The sequence below is a fragment of the Ochotona princeps genome, chromosome 11 (genome assembly GCF_030435755.1).
Source record: "Ochotona princeps isolate mOchPri1 chromosome 11, mOchPri1.hap1, whole genome shotgun sequence".
Lineage (NCBI taxonomy): Eukaryota > Metazoa > Chordata > Mammalia > Lagomorpha > Ochotonidae > Ochotona > Ochotona princeps.
In genome coordinates this window covers 26,053,778-26,075,590 of record NC_080842.1, presented here as the reverse complement: position 1 = coordinate 26,075,590, position 21,813 = coordinate 26,053,778, and the positions used below count along the sequence as shown (strand labels likewise).

At 39.4% G+C, this 21,813-nt stretch overlaps 1 protein-coding gene across 13 annotated transcripts in view; it reads left to right on the top strand.

The window, feature by feature from the left end:
• Positions 1-21,813, top strand: part of TENM3 (teneurin transmembrane protein 3) — a 614,727-nt gene that overhangs the window by 523,477 nt on the left and 69,437 nt on the right. For all 13 annotated transcript variants that reach the window (XM_058669959.1, XM_058669958.1, XM_058669964.1 and 10 more), the window contains one exon: positions 17,246-17,392. In XM_058669959.1, the coding sequence (XP_058525942.1) occupies positions 17,246-17,392 (147 nt within the window). The remainder of the gene's footprint in view (positions 1-17,245; positions 17,393-21,813) is intronic.

Here is a 21,813-nt window from a genome sequence, read left to right as displayed (position 1 = left end):
AATGAGTATTTAAGATCAGATGATTACATAATAGTAAAGTCTCCCAAACTTGATAATAATCCACAAAATTCTCATGACACTTTCAATAACAATTTTGAAGCAAAACAAAATTCTGCTAAACCATCAATAATGATCACATTAAATTGTCATATTGAATTATCTATTCATTATTACATAGAAGATATTGCAAACTCACTGCAAAGAGTAATACAGGGAAAATGCTTGTTAGAAACACTGAATTGATTTTTTTAAAAAGTCATGTGGCTATTCTGATGTTGATGGTTAGAGGGCCAAACATTGTGACATACTAAATAAAGTTGCCACCTACAATGCTGGCATCCCATGTAGGCAACAGCTTGAGTCCAGCTGTTCCACTCACAGTACAGATCCCTGCTAGTGCACCTGGGAGAGCAATAGAAGATGGTCCACGTGGTTAGACCCTTGCATCTGTATGGAAAACCCAGGTGAAGCTCCTGGCTTCAGCCTGGCTGAGACCTGACCCAACTCTGATCATTGCCACAATTTGGGCAGTTAACCGGTGAATGAAAGATCTCTTTCCTTCTCTCTCTCTATAAATCAAGCATTGAAATAGATTAAATTAATCTTTAAAATCAAAGCTACACTTTGTTGTCATTTTTCTTATTCTAAGTGCGCACTTTTGAATGTAATTTCATGGTTTGCAGGTTTTTTTTCTTATGATTGATTAATCGGTTGCCTTGAAAGGCAGAATGACAGGGAGAGACAAGGAGATCTTTTATCCTCGTTCATTCCCCCCAAATGCCCACAGGAGGCAGGGATGGACTAGGCCAAAACCAGGAACCCAGAACTCCATCCAGGTCTCCCACATAGGCGGCAGGAACCCAAGTACATGGGCAACTATTTATTTCGCAGGTGCCTTAGCAGGAAGCTAGAGCAGAAGTAGAGTACCTATAACTTGAAGCAGAACTTAGATATGGGAAACAGGGATGCCAAGCACTGATTGACCTGCTGCACCACAGTGCCTACCCTTGGAAGTCCTAAAGAGAGCTTCCTACCAGAAGATGTTTCATACCACCACTGAACCTGAATCTGCACCTAGTTCCAGCTCTGGCACTTGCTATCTATGTGATCATGGCAAGTTGCCTGTGCCCTCTGTATGCTAATATCCTGTCTGTAAAGTGGGAACACATAAATAAAGTTGCTGATAATATTAAATAGCTTAAAACATATAGAAGAGCACTTACCACAGTTCCCATGATAAAGTAAGCACCATAGATATTATTTATTACTGTTGCTAGGGTGTTTGGACTGAGTTTAATAGAAATTGGCTTTGATTGATAATTCCCTTGTGAGTATTGTCTTTATGCAGAGAAAACCAGCTTCTGCAGAAAAAGCAGTAGTGCCTGCTTGGTAAGAGAACTAATGCCACCCACTTCCTCAACACTTTAGGAGTGTGGACAGAGACCCAGTGTTTTGGTGACATACGTGGTAGAGGGTGGGTTCTTCGGGCTGTAGTAGGCTGAGTGGAGTAAAAGGGGCTTGTTCTTTTTTTTTTTTTTTTAAGATTTATTTTATTTTTATTACAAAGTCAGATATACTGAGAGGAGGAGAGATAGACAGGAAGTGGAGCCGCTGGGATTAGAACCAGCGGCCATATGGGATCAAGGCGAGGACCTTAGCCACTAGGCCACGCTGCCGAGCCCAAGGGGCTTGTTCTAAGCTGACTTGGGGTGGCCATGAAAATCCAGACTTCAGGAAGCATGCAAAAGACAACTCAAAGGGCTTCCTGGTGTCGTGCAGCCCTGTGACTCTAAGAGCTTTGGTGTAACAGAACCACTTGAAAGCCCACTTGAGAGCCCCATTTAAGTACCTGAAAACCAAGTTGATTTTTGGGTGTCTGTGTCTTCCACTGAGAAGACATTAGTATCCATTTGAGGTCGCTCAGTATTATTTCTCTCATTTAACTTTCACTTGTTCAGTTAACAGTTTTATAGACAGTGCTTTGTCCTCTGTAATCCCTTTCAGAATTGGTGTTCTTTTAATGAAGTCACTTAATCTCTTTCTCCAAATGCGAACCTCGCCTCTCTGGCTTTTCTGAAAGATGAAGGCCCGGGGTTTTTTTTGTTGGATTTCCAGGGCCCGCTATTTCTTTTCAGTGGTTTTTAAACTGCTGCAAAGATAATAGTCCACCAGGCTATGTAACAATATTGCATTGGTTTTGTTTTTGTGAAGAAGGGCTTGGAAGACGGATGATGTACTGTTTATGGTAACAGTGCCTCTCTGTTTTGAGGTCGTGGTGCATCTATCCTTTGAGTGGTTTGCTACACACACACACACACACACACACACACAGATTTATCAATGAAGGACCCAAAGCCATCATTCCAAACTAACCACAGACTATGTTACATGCAGTGGCATGACTGCACTTTGAGTCATATTAGTCTGTCAGTGTTCCTTAGCCTGTTGAGTGAGAGTAGTCAACCAACCAAAACTGATGTCGGGATCTAAGTGTGAAACTTGAGTCTGAATCTGTTTCTGCCATGGTTTACACACCAAGACTAAGAAATCATTCAGCTTCCGTCTTTGTCAATCCATATCCCTATAAAGCTTCAGAGTTGTTATTCATGTGGACTCTGATATATAGTGCCCTTAACCTTGTAATAGCACACTCTGTCTTAGGTTCTTAACTCAGCTTCACAAGTCATTCAAGAGGACTTAAAAATGTTGTAGAAGTGAACTTAAAAGATGTTTGTTTAGGCATGAAAAAGTTCTAAAATATCAACATCCGAAAGGTCAGCGAAAATGCACGGGATAAAAAGCTCGTGCATGCAAATGAAATCTATTTATAGACAAATTTAATCTTTTCATTTTATTTTTCCATGAACTTTTTTGACTCATGTAAAATATACCCAAAAGCTGCCATTAGAATTATATCCTTGAATCAGACAAAGCTTCATGAGAGCTTGAATTGAAATCTTCACTTTTGTACCTTACTGTCTATCAATGAAATGCTAATCCCGAAGGCCATTGTGATAAAGGTTCTCTAATCATGTTGACAGTTGATTTCTCAGTAAAAAAAAAAAAAAAAAAAAACACCTTCCAAGGCATCAGTGTATCCCTAAGAACAAGAATAAATGTGTAGGCATAAATTGAGTCCCCTTTTTCTCTAGGCTGTCCTTCATGTTGTGATTTATCCTAAGAATAGAGGCACTTAGTCATCAGTTAAAGCTGTGTGAGTTTCAAATCCAATGGCAACAGTGCTACTGAAATGTAAATTTCTGTGACAGGTGTATTGTTTGGGGAAATGTTAAATGTGTTCATCTATGCTTTAGAAAAAGAACATTTTTTAAAGGATTTCCAGAACTCAATTCTGAATGTAGAAGTTGCTTTGCAAATGAGTATGTCTGGGTTTGACATACAGCTTTCTGCTTACATAATATACACATATCCTATGAGGATGAGAATTATTAAGCCCTTTGAAAGAAATCTGCTTCACATATTTGTTTAGAGTCATATGATAAATGAATTCTGTACTGTGGTGGTTATTTTTGCACAAATTTCTCTCAAATCTACCTCCCGTGGTATAAGTTGGGTTTCAATAGCTCCTATTAAATTAGACTTTTTCCTACCCAGCTTACTGTAAGACCCACTAGTTCTAAAAACAGCTGTGTTTGGGAAGAATGGAAGGCTAAAGCCACTATCATTTTTCTCAAGTGGGAGCAGCATGTAAGAAAGTGCTGCTGATTTGTATCGTTTTATGATCACTTGGGTGTCATTGAATTATGCCCTGATTTCTGAAGGCTTGGCAACTCTTGATTCCTTCCTTTCTTACTGTCTCATGTTTATTTCCCACTGTGAACTTAGTGAATTGCCAGGTAGTTTTTTAAAGTCTCAGAATAATTTACTGTGCATGTGCCCTGTGCCTTGGGGAAACAACTCATAATTCATAATTATTATCTCAAGGAAATTTTTGCACCCATTAGTTTGAATTAAAATGCTATATTCCATGGCAGAATATTAAATTTGAATATGCCTTGGCTTTGGATTTTTGTTTTTCTTCCTGAAACTACAATTCCCATCTTAAACCAACTTAAATTGTTTCTGAAAAGTTGAAAGACATTTCTGAATAAAAGTCAATTCGTTTGAATGTCAAATTTGTACCGTTGTATTGTTTTGTGAGAAAGTTTACTTTTGCCCTTTTACTAATATACTAGAGGGTTTTTTCCAATGTGGAATGTATACATGATTTGCACTTTTAAAATTATCTATACTCTTAAATGGCACTAAACCTAGGATTTCGGAAGTTTTAAAGCTCAGTTAACTGCATATATAGTTACCAAAGATGCAGATAAAAATACTCCTTATCCTACTTAACAACTTCATTAGACACCTTTTACTAAAAAGGTGAGATCCCCAGCATTTGGTGGAATCAGATGTACAATATGCTGTTGACTGTTTTATGGTATTGACAAGGAAGACAATGACAGGTGGTGCTAGGCTATAAACCTGCCATGTTCTTAATAAAACTTGATCCAAGTAACCATAAACTTTCAGGTAAGCAATGAAGTGTTAATGTGCATTTTCAACTTATTTATCTTACATGCTAAAATCCTTGATACTCTACTGCAGCAAATAAAAAGTCAGAATTTTGTTTTAACGTAGGAGCAGAGTGAAGGCCACAGTTATACAAAACAGCATAATTTCTCCCCCAATGGCACGTTCATATGCTGTAAGCAGCAGTGTCGTTCTTAATTCTTTAATATGACAAATTGAAGATGGCCTTTTTTGTGTGAAAACAGTTCCTTTTCCACCTACGTGTTTTTACAATTCTGATTTGGTGAGAGTGTTAGTCCATCGATAAGCCCTGGCTCTCGTGCTTTTCATATTTAACATATTCACAGATTATAGAGTGCCTAGAGCCAGTGTTTTTTCTATCACTCCTCTTCATGATGGGTTCAATGACCCTCTTCTTTTTGAGTGCCTCTTTAATGAAGCTGGAAAACAGCTGTCTGAAATATGACTATCATTTCTGGGATGTAACAGGCATGTGCCGTGGATAAATTAAGGAGCAAAGGCAGTCCATAAATATGAATACTTTGCCAGCTGCTTTTCTGTTAAACTCTGTTGGTTGAATGAAATTAGTAAATAATTATGTTGGTGGGGAATCGACTATATCCAAATGTGATATAACGTCTTCCTTTAACAACAGAGATTAATTTTTTCCTATACACCAAATTAGTTTTCAGGGCAATCTACATTGCAAATTGGTCGATTTGCATTAAAACCATGCCTACTTATTCTGATTTGTCAACACCTCTTTTTTTAAAAAAAAAGTCTTTAACATTAAACATGGGTGGGTAAGACCATCTGCTTATGGAGTGTGCCTGCGGTTCCATCACTTAGCATGGGAGACAGGTTACAGCTGTTGAATTGTTATGGTGCGGAATGACTATCATTCTATCCAAAATTAATATTTATATATGGATGCATAGAAAGCATGTGGTTAAACATAAGTGATCTAATTGTGAATTAGTGGCATTAGGTATTCATTAATTGGTCCCCACATGAACAATGGGGTATAAAATAATGCTCTTCACATACAACCCAATTCGTGGCTGTTCAGATGAGTCCCTAGTAGAGATTGTTAGGCATGTGAGTAATCATCTCCTAATATATTGTTATATGCAGGGGAAAAGATCACCATATAGTTGACATAAAAAGCCCAGAGAAAATTACCTGTGAGGTAATTTTACACACCTTAATTCCTTCCAGCAACATCTCCTCTATTCCTTCTTCCCCCAAACCCCTAGTTGCTGTGCTCTAAACCATGATCTTTGTTGAGCACAAGCCAGAAAGTAAAGGCCTAACTATGCATGTCACCCATAGGTGCCAGCCAGAAGATACACCCCCGGCTGAAGGTGGGCCCCATCTTGCACTCAGAAATTGTGGAACACTGACTTACAAGTTTGGCTGTAAAAGTTAACAGTAGATATTCCATCAGCTCAATACTTTTCATAAGGGAAAACAAAAGGAAAAATTTTCAAGAAAACCGGAAGAGACACATATGTAAAACTGAATCTTTGTTTCCCAACAGTGACTATAAATGCGACTCCTGAGATGTTTGTTTGGATTATATGCTTATGTATACTCCTTGAGAAAATATTTACTTATATTGCTCAAATGAAGTTACTGATGAGAGAGCACAACAGGTAGCAGGATGAATTGTGAATTTTTTTTTCTTTTTATTCCAATAAAGGAAATCACATTTTGATTTGGAAATGTAACTACACTAGCAGAGGGTTTAAGTTAGGCGTGGAGGAGAGCAAGTTCCTGACACAGGAATGGAGCTGTCCCACTGCAGAATTAGCTAGTTCACACAAAGACTGTTGGCATCAAGAGGAGCCTTTCCTGGTGCAGGCGTGGTGGTGCAGTGGGTTAAGCCTGTGCTTGGGATGCCTGCATTCCATGTCACAGAGCCAGTGTAAGTCCCGGCTGTTACACTTGCCAACCAGTTTCAGCATTAGCAGAGGATGGTCTAAGTTTTTGGATCACTGCCGCCTCCATGGGAGACCAGGATCCAGAGCCAGGCTCCTGCCTTGGCCTAGCTCAGTCCCAGCTATTGCAGGGACGTGGGGAATGAAGCAGTAGAAGATCATTCTCTCTCTCTCTCTCTCTCTCTCTCTCTCTCTCTCTCTCATTCATGCTTTCAGATAAATATTTTTTAAGGGGAGTATGTCCTGGAAAGTAGAACACAAACAAGCTTTTTTTTTTTTTTTTTTTTAAAGATTTATTCATTTTATTACAGCCAGATATATACAGAGGAGAGACAGAGAGGAAGATCTTGCGTCCGATGATTCACTCCCCAAGTGAGCCGCAACGGGCCGATGCGCGCCGATCCGAAGCCGGGAACCTGGAACCTCTTCCGGGTCTCCCACGCGGGTGCAGTGTCCCAATGCATTGGGCCGTCCTCAACTGCCCTCCGAGGCCACAAGCAGGGAGCTGGATGGGAAGTGGAGCTGCCGGGATTAGAACCGGCGCCCATATGGGATCCCGGGGCTTTCAAGGCGAGGACTTTAGCCGCTAGGCCACGCCGCCGGGCCCAAACAAGCTTTTCTTGACAGTTGTATGGTACAATGCCCTTTGTAACTTATGAAAAGTGGTAATTAACAATTCCTACTTTCTTTGCTTGAAGTAGCATTTCTGCCTTTCAGTTTCAAAAATGCCAGTTATTTCTTTATTTCCTTTTACACTATAAACTAGATTAATGACATATTAGCAATGCCCAAAATACATATTTACTGTTTACTCTGTTCTAAGATTCAATACCAAGTGTTTCTACATGCATTGTCTTATTTAAGCCTTACAATAATCTGACCAGTAGAAGCTATTATAATCTCCATCCCAGATACCAAGGCTCAGAGAGGTTTCTGATTTTCCTTTGATGCACAGCTTAGTAAGCCACAAAACCAGAATTTGCACCCACATGAGTTACCACCAAGTCCATGGTCTGCAGTGTTGGACTACCACCTCCGAAATCATTTTTGTATATTGATGTGTAGTAGAGTAGGTGACAATGAGATTTTTCTGTAATGAATATACAATAAAGGTACCTCCCACAAAGACTGAATTGCAGCAGAAACAGATGCAGCTACAGTGATGTCAGCGATGTTTCAATTAGAAAGTGGGTTTTTAATTCAGAAGATTTTGAATTATATCTAATGACAGAACCCTTATTTTGCCAAAATTAACAGTTACAACAACACAAAGCGGTTTGAGGGAAATCAGCTAATCCTGTGAAGAATTTAAGAGAGCTAAAGACTAATGGAAGGTATTAAATACCTCTGTCTAAAATTTAGATTTCTATCCAGCTCTCCTGTTAACAGAAATTAGTAGACCAAGTGCTGTACAGACAATGACCACTGGAAAACACTTATGGAAAGTAGGTAGTGTATTTGTGTCTCCAAAATCAGCTTATCAATAAAGACTGAAAAAATTCTAGATTCCCAAATACAAGTGTTAAGACATGTATGCATACTCTTTCTCACAAATACAAAAAAAAAAATCCCTTTCTCTTTAAAGGAGCCATTTATTTACAACTTTGATAAAATATAGTTTGTCCTGGAAGAGTTAACAGACTTGTTAACTTTTATTATTTTCCAAATATTTTGTAGAAACCCAACAAGATAATGCCCCATTGTATTTTACATAGTTACTGCAAGTGTTATTATGTATATTTTTCTTAAATGTAAAATTGTCTGAACAAAATAATAAATGTAGATAAGAATTATAGTCATTGCTATGAGAAAACCAGTAAATCATTGTTAGGGTTTTGAGATGCAATTTGCTAGCACTAAGCAGACACCATTTTAAAAGTTATTATAACTAAGTTCATTATTTCAAAATCCTAAATATTCAGTTGTTCCCTTAGTTTAATAAATTTGTATTATAATTTTATTTGTTAATGTTAAGATCTGTTTCTGGCTCTGTTCATTGCCAGATTTAAAAAACAAATAACCTAGGAAATGCTAAAGTGTGTTTTTTTGTTTGTGGCACTCAATAAACCCAGAGAAGGAATAAGACTTATGGAAGCAACCTGTAACCAACATGTTGATGCATGTGGTCCAGTGGAGGAAGTCATGCTGTGCGCAAAAACTACCACTCAGGAAATACACCAGCCTCAGTGAGGCTGCTGTCTACCTGGGCATACTGCAGCGCTGTCTCCATTAGTGCATATAGTCCATGATAAGCCTAGACAAAACCAAGGCAGAATACGCAGCACAGCTCTGTTTCAACTTTGCAGCTTTTATCGTGGCACTTTTTCAGGCTGCCAGGAATTTATAAAATGTAGCTGATCTCAAAGTACCTTTGCCATAGAATCTTGGGTTTTTCTTGGCTCACTTATAGTCAAGAACGATGTTATTTCACTCTAGTGGAATGATGGGATATAAGTAGTGTTTCACACCTGAGTATAGTATTTTGAATGGATGGGTACATGAAAGAAGCAATGTATGTATGCCACAAAATCTTTCACCTAATTTCCCATGTAAAAATAATAAAATATACAAGCTAGCAAAATTTTTAAATGTTACTATCAATTTTAGGTGAGCAAATGTTTCTTTTCTCTATGATGTTTTTGTTACTATAGAAAGGAGAGATTCCAGGTTCCGTTCTAGAAGAGATTTTGTAGGTACAGTTATAAAAACATAATCATACTTCTGTCTCTTCCCCTCTCCCAATTACTCTTATATACCCTTTTTTTCCTTTTCATTTGACAAAGTCATAATTGTAGTCCACTCCATAGTAATGACAGGTTTAAGTCACCTCTAACCACAATATTCAACAAGCAAAAAGCAGGAAGACCACAGTTCCACAGGGCTAAAAAGGACAATCCTATCATAAGATGTCCGTTTCATTTCTATACATTTGTTTGTATTCTACATTAATTGCCACATGTCAGAGCTGACATATATTTGCATTTTGAGGTTGGCTTATGTCACTAGCCATGATGGTTTCCAGTTGCATGTATTTTGTTGCAAAAGACAGGATCCCATTTTTATGACTAAGTAGTATTCCATGTATATATATCCCACATTTTCTGTATCCAGTCATCAGTTGATGGGCATTTAAGTTGATTACATATATTACCCATTGTTAATTGAGTTGCAATAAATATGGGAATGCAAATAATTTTTTCATATGCTTACTTCATTTCCTTTGGGCTAATTTCCGTGAATGGGATTGGGTCACATAGATGTTTTTAAGACTTGTTAGGGATTTCCTTACTGTATTCCATAATGGTTGTCCCGGTGTACATTCCCAGCAACGGTGTATCAAGGTACCTTTTTACCCACATCCTCAGCATTATTTATTATTATTTTATTTTTTTCATGATAGCCATCATAACTGGAGTTAAAGTGAAACCTCCTTGTGGTTTGTATTTACATTTTCCTGATGCCTAGTGATCCCGAGCATCTTTTCATGTGTTGGTTGATCATTGGAATTTCAGCCTTTGAAAACTGCCCATTTAGGTCCTTTGCTCATTTCTTAACTGGATTCTCTGCTTTGTTGTTGAGTTTCTTAGCTTTTTGTAGATTCTGGATACTAATCCTTTATCAGTTGCATAGTTTGTGAATATTTTCTGCCAGTCTGTCAGTTGCCTCTTCACTGTATTGACTTTTTCCTTTGCTGTGCAGGAGCTGCTTACCTTAATGTAATCCCATTTGTGTGTTTTGAACAAATGCTTTTTAAAGCAACATGTGCACATACAAACTGGTTTTCTCTATTAATACCACCTCACTTCCTAGCTGTTAAAATTCAAATTAACTGACTTTCCTAAATAGCTCTGTGCTATTTAGGATATTCTAATATTAGAATGAGAATTCTGTGGCAAGAGATATTATAAGGTGCCTGAGTAAACTCTTAAGAATATAAAATTATTTCATGGTATTTAAAATTATTTTGCTGTCATCATCCTTTATGGTGTTGTAATCAGTAATAAAACAGAGCAGTAAATACCAGTTAAGGAAGACCAAACCAATGGGCATGCAGCTCGTGTGCTGATTTCAGTAGTCACTGATTGGAATAAATGGGCTTAATATGTACTTATTTGCAGACTGTAGCTTTTCTGTCATCCTGCAGGAATTGGTACATGAGTAATCTAAGAATGATACCTACTTAGCAACTTTAATAAGATACTAATGTGAATCATTTTTTAAAGTCTATGTTATAAAATATTATGAAGCACACAATGCTAAATAGAAATCTGTCCTCTACTTCAAGGACTTTGCAGTAATTGCCATAGTGAAGAGCGTGTCTGTGTTTGATTTTGTACTCATCTGATTGAATTATCCTCTTCTGAGGACAAGTCCCTGAGATTTTATTATTGTAATTAAACTGAGAGATATTTCTAGCATTCTGGATTCTGTGATATTTGCCTGTGTCTGTAGTATGCCCAGGAGTCACTTCCGTAGCCCAGTGAAAACACTGTACTATTGAATATGTTTCGACCAAGCACACTGTCTGCAGCAAAAACAGTGTGAGTAGTTCATAACCATGCACATCAGCAAGCATGTGGACACAGTCAAACCATTTCTATTTTCCCTTGTGAACTGCCTAATGTATGTATATATAGAACCAAGTTGGTTTGCTTTGGTTTTTTATGAGAATCAGTTTGATGGCGAAAGAAAAGCAAATTTAGAATTCATCATATTCCATGTAGGCCATCAAATAGCCCAGTTCCGCCCCAAAGCAGGCACATCTTATATATTCCTTTGACCTCATTTTTAAATGAGCAGTCTTCTTTGGAACTGCTACTCAGCAGATAATTTTTGGTACAACATTTACACATCAACTGAACTGCTTCTGTTGATTTTTAAGATTTATGTGTTTGTTTGAAAGAGCAAGACAGAGAAAGAGACAGACAAATGGATAGAAATAGTGATCTTCCATCTACTAGTTCACTCCCCAAATGGTCACTCCAGCCTGAGCTGGACCAGATGGAAGTCCGGATCAGGAAGTGCACCCGGGTCTCCCGCACAGGCAGCAGGCACCCAAGCACTGACATGTTATCATCAGCCACCTTCGCAGAGTCATAGAACTTGGGCTCAGGAGGAGTTGAGGCATGGGTAGCCTTTGTGTCTGTGAACATGTGACCATTTGGCTGGGGAGAGGATCCCAGAAACTTTCTCAGAGGTCTGAGACTAAAAAATAGAGTCATCATCTTACAGGAGAATGATAATATTTACTCCCTGTGCCCCACATAGTTCTTCTTAAAAGAAGTCCTAGGAAAAGTAATTTATGAATACAACATTTTACTGGGAAACAGTTTTTTTAATAACTGTTAGTATGTCTAATACCCATTTTTATAAGAGCTCTACTTCATGAAACATTGAGAAGTTAGTAGCTCTAATAGGAGTGACTGCTCTTTAGTTTCTGGACATACTTGTTTGTTGTGATAATAATGTTTCTTCAGCTTAATGTGCATTTCAGCAAATGTAAGGTGCATTCAATTTTAAATCTACTTTATCCTTTTTATAATTATTATTCATAATGGCTTCTTACAATCTGCCTGCATTTTCCTGATTATTTCCTGTAGTGGTTTATATGGTGATATTGTATTGTTGCAGTGAGTATTATTAATAATTGTTTGAACCTAGACAGCAAAGCATCTTTTTAGCTTCATTATTTTGGACCAGATTTTTGTGTTGTTATCAGAAATTGTCATCCCCAATGCTAACATAAAAGTTGTTACATTTCCCCTTCCCTCCAGGTTTGAAGCTATCAGCCTCACATGTATCTTCCATGATATAAAACACAGATGACAAGTCTCAGCACCCTTTTGTCATCATGTGTGTTGTTTTTGGTGGTTGGTTTAATCTGTTCACAAAATTTTTGCTAACTATTGTTAGTATTTAAAATGTTCATGAACTTTGACCTTCCATGTATTTTGAAGGGATTTTCTAATTTCAGCTCTGCTTTTGGTGCTCTCTTCACCCAATGACACCCCTAACTATATCTAGAACCCATGTTTTGCACAGCTTCTTCTGTTTGTTAAATAACACGTCTAGCTAGTGAGAATTAAGCTGATAAGAATTAAGTTACGTTGTTTATTTTTGGTAGACATAGTGGACCTCATGTTTAAGCAAAAGATCTGCCCTCCAAATGTGATTGTTGTTACTAATTTTTTAAAAGGTTTGTTTATTTTTATTGGGAAGTCAGATGTACAGAGAGCAGGAGAGACAGAGAGGAAGATCCTCCGTCCAATGATTTACTCCCCAAGTGACGGCAACGACTGGTGCTGTGCCGATCCAAAGCCAGGAATCAGGAACCTCTTCCGGGTCTCCCACTTGGGTGCAGGGGCCCAAGGCTTTGGGCTGTCCTCGACTGCTTTCCCAGGCCACAAGCAGGGAGCTAGATGGGAAGTGGAGCTGCTGGAATTAGAACTGGCGCCCAAATGGGATCCTGGCGCATTCAGGGCGAGGACTTTAGCCTGCTAGGCTACAGCGTCAGGCCCTGTTGTTACTAATTTAATGCACTAAGAATAGCAGAAATATTACTCTGATTGAGAAATTCCAGAATTTCTAGTGTTATTTGGTACATATTCAGATCATCAACTGAGCTTTTTTCATGCGGCTTTACTTTACTATGTAATATTTGGGAGGGATGACTAAGTACCTACATGACTTAAGATAATCATATATTTATTAAATATTCCAAGAATGAATTATTTTTCATAAGGGTAAATTTCAGAGTAATATGTAACACTATTTCATCTCACCTACACTTGCCCTGCAATATACTGCCAATTAACTGTAAACACACTTATTGTTAAGTGCAGCGCATCAGCCTCTAATGGAATGCTGTGGCCAAGTGAAGAATCCTTTTATATGCACGCGACTGATGTGTCAGAATCACTTAGGGTTTTGATTATGCACATGACAAAGCTACCAGACCTCAGTGGCTCAACTGAAAGTTACGAGTTAAATCATTCTGTTCAGAGTACTGCTACCACTCGCCTGTGTCAGTGGTGAAAAATAATCAACATGAGCATCTTTGAAAAGCAATTTTAGGTCATTAAAGATGTATGAATTTTGACAAAGCAAGAAGATTTGAGGCTTATTAAGAATATATTAGGTCTCTACACTGACTGAAGGCAAAGAGGCATTTATGTCTCTGTTCAAGAGGCAAGGTATAGCTTAATTGTAGCCTCATGAAAAATAAATGGACAGGAACAGGGACAGGAATGGTAAGAAACCGTGTCTTCCTATATACATGTATTCATTTAGAGGAACTGTATAATGGAGACTAACATACCAAGAATGAAGATACAGTGCAGTATGCTTGTCTTCTGCAGCATAAAAGATGGACTCCCAAAGAAACTTAAATAGCTTTGCAATAGCATGCTGGCCGTTTGACCATTGTCTATACCTATAATGTTATGATAAACTGAAATAGCAGAATAACTGTTGCTGAAGAACTATTGTCATAATATAGAGGAAAATAGTTGGGGGGAGAGGAACGGGGGGGGGGGGTGGGAGGGGAAATCCCTGAATCTATGGAACTGTATAATGAAAAGTAAACACTTTAAATATATTTATATATATATAAACAGAGCAAAATATATGCATTATATATGAAACAGAACAAAAATAAAAGAAACTCTATCTTGCTGCTGTTGCTACCTGCTCCTGTGAGGAACAGAGCCTAGCATGGCTGCTGAAGGGAACTCTGAGCGCTTCCTAGCGGACTGCGGCTGTGTTCTGTTCCGTCCTCTGGCTTGAAGTCAGAGGCTGCTGGGAAGCAGAAGTTAACACAGGCCCGGTTCCCATGTAATGTGAAGATATTGTACTTGCTCAAGGATTCTTGTTTCCTTTTCTTTTTATTAACATATTCACTGTTCAGGTTTCGGTATTTGTACATTTCATGGTCTGAAATTTCCAAAGCTCTCTAGGGCTTAAGAATCGATTCTCTGTGTTGTCCGGAGTTGTTGCAAAGTGAAATCTTGCCGAGCAGGAGGGTGGAGTGCCTTCTAATCTGTGCAAGCTCGTGTTAGTTTACCGGTGTACTTTCCACAACAGTGCTGTTTGTTTCCTGGAATCTTGACTCTATTTGCTGAAATGAGAATATATTGCGGTTTTTAGAAGATACGAAGTAACTCCCTGTCGTGTGATGTCTTCTGTCAGCTACAGCGACTCGATTTGCATGTAAATTCTGAAAATTTCCTTGTCCTATGTGACATCTCTGAAATGTCTGTCTGTTCTTTTTCCCTTTTTAATTTCCCAAGCTCACTATTTGGATAAGATAGTGAAAGGTACTGTATATTTGCTCTTTGTTGACATATCTCTATATATGAGCGTGTATATGATTGTGCTAGGTATGACAATAGACTGTTTCTCATGCAAATTTTCGTAAAGTAAAAATCAGGCTTACCTTCTGTGAAATGCCTTGGATTGAAAGTATTGAGACTTAAATGTCTGTGTCTCATTTTTATAATTTTGGGTTATCACAGATTCCATTCCTTTGTGAGAAAAATTAGTTCTCATTGGAACAAAAACTGAAGATAACAGTACATTTGCTGTTTTTTGTTTTTTCCTTTTTCCTTCAAGATCCTTGTTGGCAGCTCAGCTAATGTGCTTCAAATTCTAAGTTTAAAAATCATAAATACTCTTATCACAGAATGACAATCTTGTCATTCTAAAGAAAATTCTAGTTAACATATTGAGAGAAATCTCATTTGTCCTCATGGAAACTTCTTTAGGTTTTCTAAATGTTTCAGAAATACGTGTGAAATCATCATTTATGTTTCTCTACTTTTTATAATTAAAAGCTCGTGTGCATCCTACAAAAGCAGAGCCAATGATCCTGTTCAACAGAAAACAGCAGATCTCCTGTCTTCAGTTGTAGAAATGAGTAGAAGATTTTATTTTTCCAGAAGAGAAAACCCCCTTCCCTTCCTCCTCAAATTACCTATTTTCCCTGTTTGTGCTTTTCATTAGAATATGAAAATATTCATGGCAATATCCAGGCTTTCATACAATAATTCTGGTGTGCATGCAATCATCTGCTGCACCTCTCTAACACTGGGGCAATGAAGTCTTTCTTTTTCATTAGAAACAAAAGAGAAAAGTCATCCATAAGACAGATTTATCTGTTTATGTATTGAATAAGCCATAAATAAAGATGGTAATTGTCTGAAGAAAAGAAACAGCAAAGTTAATGTCATCCTCACCTGATGGTATCCCTAAGTACAGTTTACACTGTGCCAGAGGAGACTGTCACAATACTCCTGGCTGTGTTAACACTGATCGTAAGAGGCACCACCTCTCTTTGCGGTATTTTGTCCGCACGTTCCGCAGTGGAAGAGGGGGAGCCAATAGCTGAATAAATCTTTTCATACAGACTTAAGCATCTTGAAACAGAATGTTCCCTTAAATCTTGTCCACTGAGACAAGAATAGCATTCTAAGAAGCTATAGAACAAACCCCAAGTGCTCTAGCAAGTGTTGATTAAGATGTACTTTATATCAAATTACAAATGACTCTGTCCATTGATCAGCCTAATGGCCAGTTATGCTGAGAACTTTAGAGCATTGCTAGCCTTGCTTCTGTCAGTCTCACATCACACTCATTAACCAGAACTCCAGATTCTACCTAAGTGTCATCCTCATGAACAAATCATGTTGGCTGCATGCCAGATATCATCAGCAGGAAATAGAAAAAAAAACTGTTTTTTTTTAAAAGATGTCATGTTAGACTGAAACAAGTATAGATTTTGGATATATTAAATTATTTTAATTGTTTCCCAAATTTTCCCTCCTTGCCCATAAAAGCAGACAAGATAGGATATAAAGGTAACAGCATAAAAGCCTTAGGGAGATTGTCACAAAATATCACTCTTCGCTATCTGTCTTGAAGCACGTCACTACCGTGTTTTTGTTCAGTCTATCAATGTTTTATTGTGGTCCTTATGGTATTTCATTTTGTCCGTCCTAAGTAATCAAATATGCACAGCTATTACATTTAGTTGGAAAGCCTGTCGGTCCTGTCCCATCCGTATGCAGCCTGAATCCTAATGTTTGTTAGAATAGATGCTAAGCTGCTTCACTATTTCCTGGGCTTTGCTTATTCTGTGAAAAGGAATGTACTCTTGGCATAAAGTATAGTCATCAATACTGGCCTATACTTTGTGCAATTATTTAATGCACTGTAATTTCACATGAATATACGGCAACTCTGAGGCCAGATAAAATTAATGTTCTCTTTTTTTTTAACATGATTCATGTCCTCATATGCACTCTTCATGCTTTCAAATTTGGAGGGAATTTTTTTAAAGCAACAAGGTGCTTTACGCGCATGTCCTAATCTGTGACCTGTAATGTTTATGGCAGGTTAAAAATCTAGGAATTCTGAAATTATTTTGTTGAGATGCTTTTTCACACCCTATACCTTGTATACCTTGTTGCTTTGCAAAAGGCAAAAAAAAAAAAATATTTAATTTTGTCTGGCCTGCAGCTTCTTAGTGGAATCGTTGCATACATTTCTGTCCTGCACAGGTAAGTGGTGTCTCAAGGGTCAGGCCAATCAAAGATGCCACTTGGATAAGAATTAGATTCCTTAGTAACGTTGCTGTTCCTATCCATGTGCAATTACAGTTTTTGTGCTGTTTATAAAGGCCTGTTCCCACTAAGTGTCCTTTATCTGTCTATTTTAGGTGCACAAGTTGTCAACACTCAAATCACTGGTGTTTACCTTCTTTGTCTCGACAGAGGGCTGTCCCGGTCTGTGCAACAGCAATGGAAGGTGCACACTGGACCAGAATGGCTGGCACTGTGTTTGCCAGCCAGGATGGAGAGGAGCGGGCTGTGATGTAGCCATGGAGACCCTCTGCACAGATAGCAAGGACAATGAAGGAGGTGAGCAGTGCTGAGCATGGAAACAAGCGTGTGCCCGAGTCCAGGTCTGTGAGTGACAGTGAGCATGTGGTCTTGTATGCCAAGAACAAATATGATCCCCACAGATTAGGTGGATTGGAAAATACATGAGTGCTGATAGAATGATTTTGCTCCCTGTTCTTTGTAAAAACGACTGCAAGATTATTATCGTTGAAGGAAAAAGCATAGGAACCAAGCTATTGCGTAATGTCCATTGTTCCGCATTCCGTTTTCCAATCCCCAGGTGAATATCCTCCTTTGCTGCAGTATTTAGGGCGCTGTGAATTGGGAGCTCTGAGGCAGCATTGTAATCACCAAGTATTGCAAACGATGCAGGGCATTTTGTAAGCTCTTCCGCTGAAAGGTGTGGATGGAGAGAAACAAGCCAGTAGCAGAACTGTCCCCTTGCAGCTGTGCTCTTTTGTTTTCATTTTGTGGTTTTGTTTGTGTTTTGGAAAAGCCATAGGAGACAGAGAAAAAGCACACTGCGTGTACTGTTCATCCCTCCTAAATGCCTGCAAGGAGTGAAGCTGGGTGAAACCAAGGCTGAGAACCAGGGATTCAAACCAGGACACCCACGAGGGTGGCAGGCACCAGTCACTTGGACCATCACTGCTGCTGCTCAGGGTCTGTGTTGGTGGCAAGCTGGAAATGAAGCCTAGACACACTGGTGCAGGGTGTGGGACTCTTCATAGCCGAGTACTTACCCCTCTTCTATATTGGACATAGGCTTTAATTGTAGGGACTGGAAAGTGACAGTTGGTATGACTTCTCCAGTGATGGAACAGTGGTTCATATGTATTTGAAAAGCAGGGCTGCAAAGAAGAAAGGATCGAGAGAGAAAGAGAGAGAGAGAGAGAGAGCGTGAGATCTTCCATCTGCTGGTTCACTCTCCAGATGGACACAACAGCTAGGGTTGGGCCAGGTTAAAGCCAGAAGCCTGTAATTCCACATGGGTGACAGGAAGCCAGATTCTTGGGCCTACCTCTGCTATTGTCCCAGGTGCCTGAGCAGGGAGCTAGGGGAGAAGTGGAAAAGCCAAGACTTGACCCCATGCTCCAAATTGGGATGGTGGCATCACAGGCAGCAGCTTAATGTGCTACACCAGAACACCAGCCCTGATGTGCAGTTGTGACATAACTTTAAGACTGAGTTATCCGAAAGGATGTAGTTGCTCACTGGGCCTGTGTGGTCATCTGCCCTGAGATCTATGTTGTTTTTTGACCTCCTCCATGCCACCCACCCCTGGACAACACTGGCCATGGACCACGCAGTGGAAAATTGGGAATGTGGGTTTGGAAGTCAAACAGCTCTTTGCTCTACTAGGTAGTGATGATGTGATATGAGATAAGATCTGCAATCTCTTTAAACCTCGGTTGTTTCATCTAGAAAGCAGGAATGAAAGAATCATTGAAGGGGTTCAATGATGAAATGTACACAAAGTTAGTAGCAAATTGCTGGAGACATAGCTTGCTGTAAATGAACACTGCTGTCGTCCAGTTTTCCTCCGTGTGCCTTTCTAAAGTGCTCATCTCCGCTGATTGCTTTTGAAAGAAGGTAGTCAGAGAAGACTCAACAGGCCTGCCCTCTGCATCTAGAGCAGACCTAACTGCTGTTTTCCAGGCAACAGCATGGCTAAAACCCATCCCTTCATCTCTTCATCCACTCCAGAATACACACACACAACTCACTCACTCACTCACTCCCTCCCTCCCTCCTTCCCAAATACTCATTTGTATCTTCTTGACAAGGAGCTGCATCTTCCCTTTAGTTTGTGGCTTACTGTTCCCCGCTTTCCCTATTTCCTTCCAAGTAGGACTGTCAAGAAACTTGAGCTGTAAATGCGGAGCTCAAGCCTCCTTTGCCTTCTGCTCCTGATAGATTTCAGCTGTCCTTGGCCCGCCCAGCTTCTCCTGTCTAATAATACCTCATTGCCCCCGGCTCTCGTCTTCAGCATGTGCCTCAGAAGAATGGCAGCTTTAATCCTCTCTAAACCACAGCCCAGATGGCAACCTCCCTCATTCCTTCCCCCCAAAGAGTCCCCTAACCCATTGTTTCTGTTGCCTGGGGAGGCAGCAGAGCTGCTCTTTCTCCTTGATGCGGTATTTCAGATTTTGTCTTCTAAGAGGAGATTACATTGAGGAGGCTACAGACTCTCGGAGGGAAGCAGAGTGGAGGGCCAAGTCTGCAGAGACACTGCACAGTAATTGAGGGGCTAATCAACTCTTTAGTATGGTTATCAGTGAAGGAGGTTTTTTTCTTTTCCTCCAAATTTATCAACTGTGGATTGGCCTCATTCCCCTTTGTTTATTCTTATTAGCATGAAACCATGCTATGTCTAGGCTTCCGTCTCTAAGGGGAAATTTAAGCTGATAGAAGACCTCTCGTGGATTCTCTACTTATCTCACGTAATGTGTATTCCTCTCCCTAACCTAATTTTGTTGATCTTCTAAGAAGGAGGCTCTGCACCAGCCTTATTGTGCCCTGAGATTGTAACCTGGGTGCTGGGTAACCTAGAGCAGAAATTTCTTTAATCTTAAGCATGGACTACATGTATAGAGCTGGTAGTTTCCATACCAAATCTCCCATGAAGACACATAATCTGCCAGGGTGATCAGTGTAGGAAGGCGATAGAACACAATGTTTCAAATAAAAGCTCTGTCTGAAATTCAAAGACATATGGTGATTAGCATTATAGATCCCTTACCTCTACGAGGTCTGATGTCAAAATGTTGAATTTGTCAGACAATGGCTAAAGTAATTTGGTATAGCATTTTAGGATGTCCTTTGACATTTGACTCATCACCACTGTCTGACTTGAAAGAGTCTCAGTATCTAGATCTTATGAAATAGACATCCCTCTTTGCCGTGGTAGACCGTTGCTCCTGCTTCATCTCCTCAATGCTTAAGCCAAAGCAGCTTTCCAAGGGAATTCTAATGGACAGCTGATAAAATAAATGGGAGCATCACATCTTCAGCTCCTCTTTTAACACCTCCATATCCATAAAAAGTAAATTTGCTATCTGGTTGAACCTTATTTCTTGTGATTCAAACAAATAACTTTTGCATACCTGGAAAAAGTCCCCAAAGATGTTCATGCTATATGGAATTGACAAGCTGAGCCTCCCATCTGATTGTCAAGTCCAGTTCCAGGCATCAGGTAGAGGTTGTTGGGGTAGATCATTTGAACAAAGGCAGAAAATGGAACAATAGATATTGGATCACTCCGTGGAAATCAGAAACGAAAGGTCACTGGAGCAGTAAATGTGGATCACCTCTCCAGACAGGGCTCACAGACACTTTGGGAGCAACGAATTACCATCCTGTCCTGCTTGAACAAGCTTTCAGAACAAACCATCAGTGGTAGATGGCTGGGCTTGGTTTAGAAATACTACTTCACCAACTGCAGCTGAAGCTGCTAGGTCCAGTACTTGTCTTGCCTGAGACATTTCTTGTTCATATCCCCTTGATTCTGAACATAAAGTTATTAAGATGAGAGAAAGATGGAGAGATGAGAACTGGTCAGTGTGAAATGATGTGTGACATTTAAATGAGATTTAAGATAGTGACCCTTTACTACCAAGTCCCTTGAGTACTACTTTTGGTGAGCAGCCTGGAGTGATGTTTAGTATGCCTCACAGATTCTCTTCCCAATGAAGAAGAAAATCTTTCTTCTCTAAAAGATTGTATTCAGTCATTCCTACCAGGCAAAACTTAGTTGCACATAAGATCAATTCAACTCAAAGAATCTTGTGCTTTGAAAAAATTACCACAATACATGATTTAAAAGTGCAGGCATAGCAGTCCCCACGTATGCAAGCAACAATACACCAAAGTGTGGTGACTTCCTCTGTTCACTCTGCCCTCTTCTATGATGCAACTGCTCTTAGACCTTCTCAGCCCCAAAATGACCATTTGTAGCTCTCGGTTTACCTTCCACCAGCATAACTACCCCTATACAAAGAGAATACGTTCTTGCATGGGTGCCTGGGGCCTGGATCCAGCTCATACCCTCAGTGGTCTGAAGTAGGTCACCTGCCAAAAGGAAAAATCAAGTGCTGTCTCCAGGAAAGGGGGATATGGTTGTTGAGCAGACAAGAAAAACGGATTCTATTCTATTAAAGGAATACTAATAGTTCTCCATAGCATTTGGTCTTAAAATAGCCAGGCAATGTGTTCTAATAACTATTTAATATAGCTTTATATTTTAGGTGCCTTCAATTCTCTTTCTCCTTCACTCCCCTATATTACAGGATTTTCATGTAACGAACAAATCAAAGCTGAGCCTCTGACATGCTGTGCCTGCCCGAGATAGGCAGGGCGGCGGTCTTGTTCTGCTGACATGCTTCTGAATGCTTCATTGCTTCTTACCTAGCCCACCCACTATGAATCTCATTCAGTGG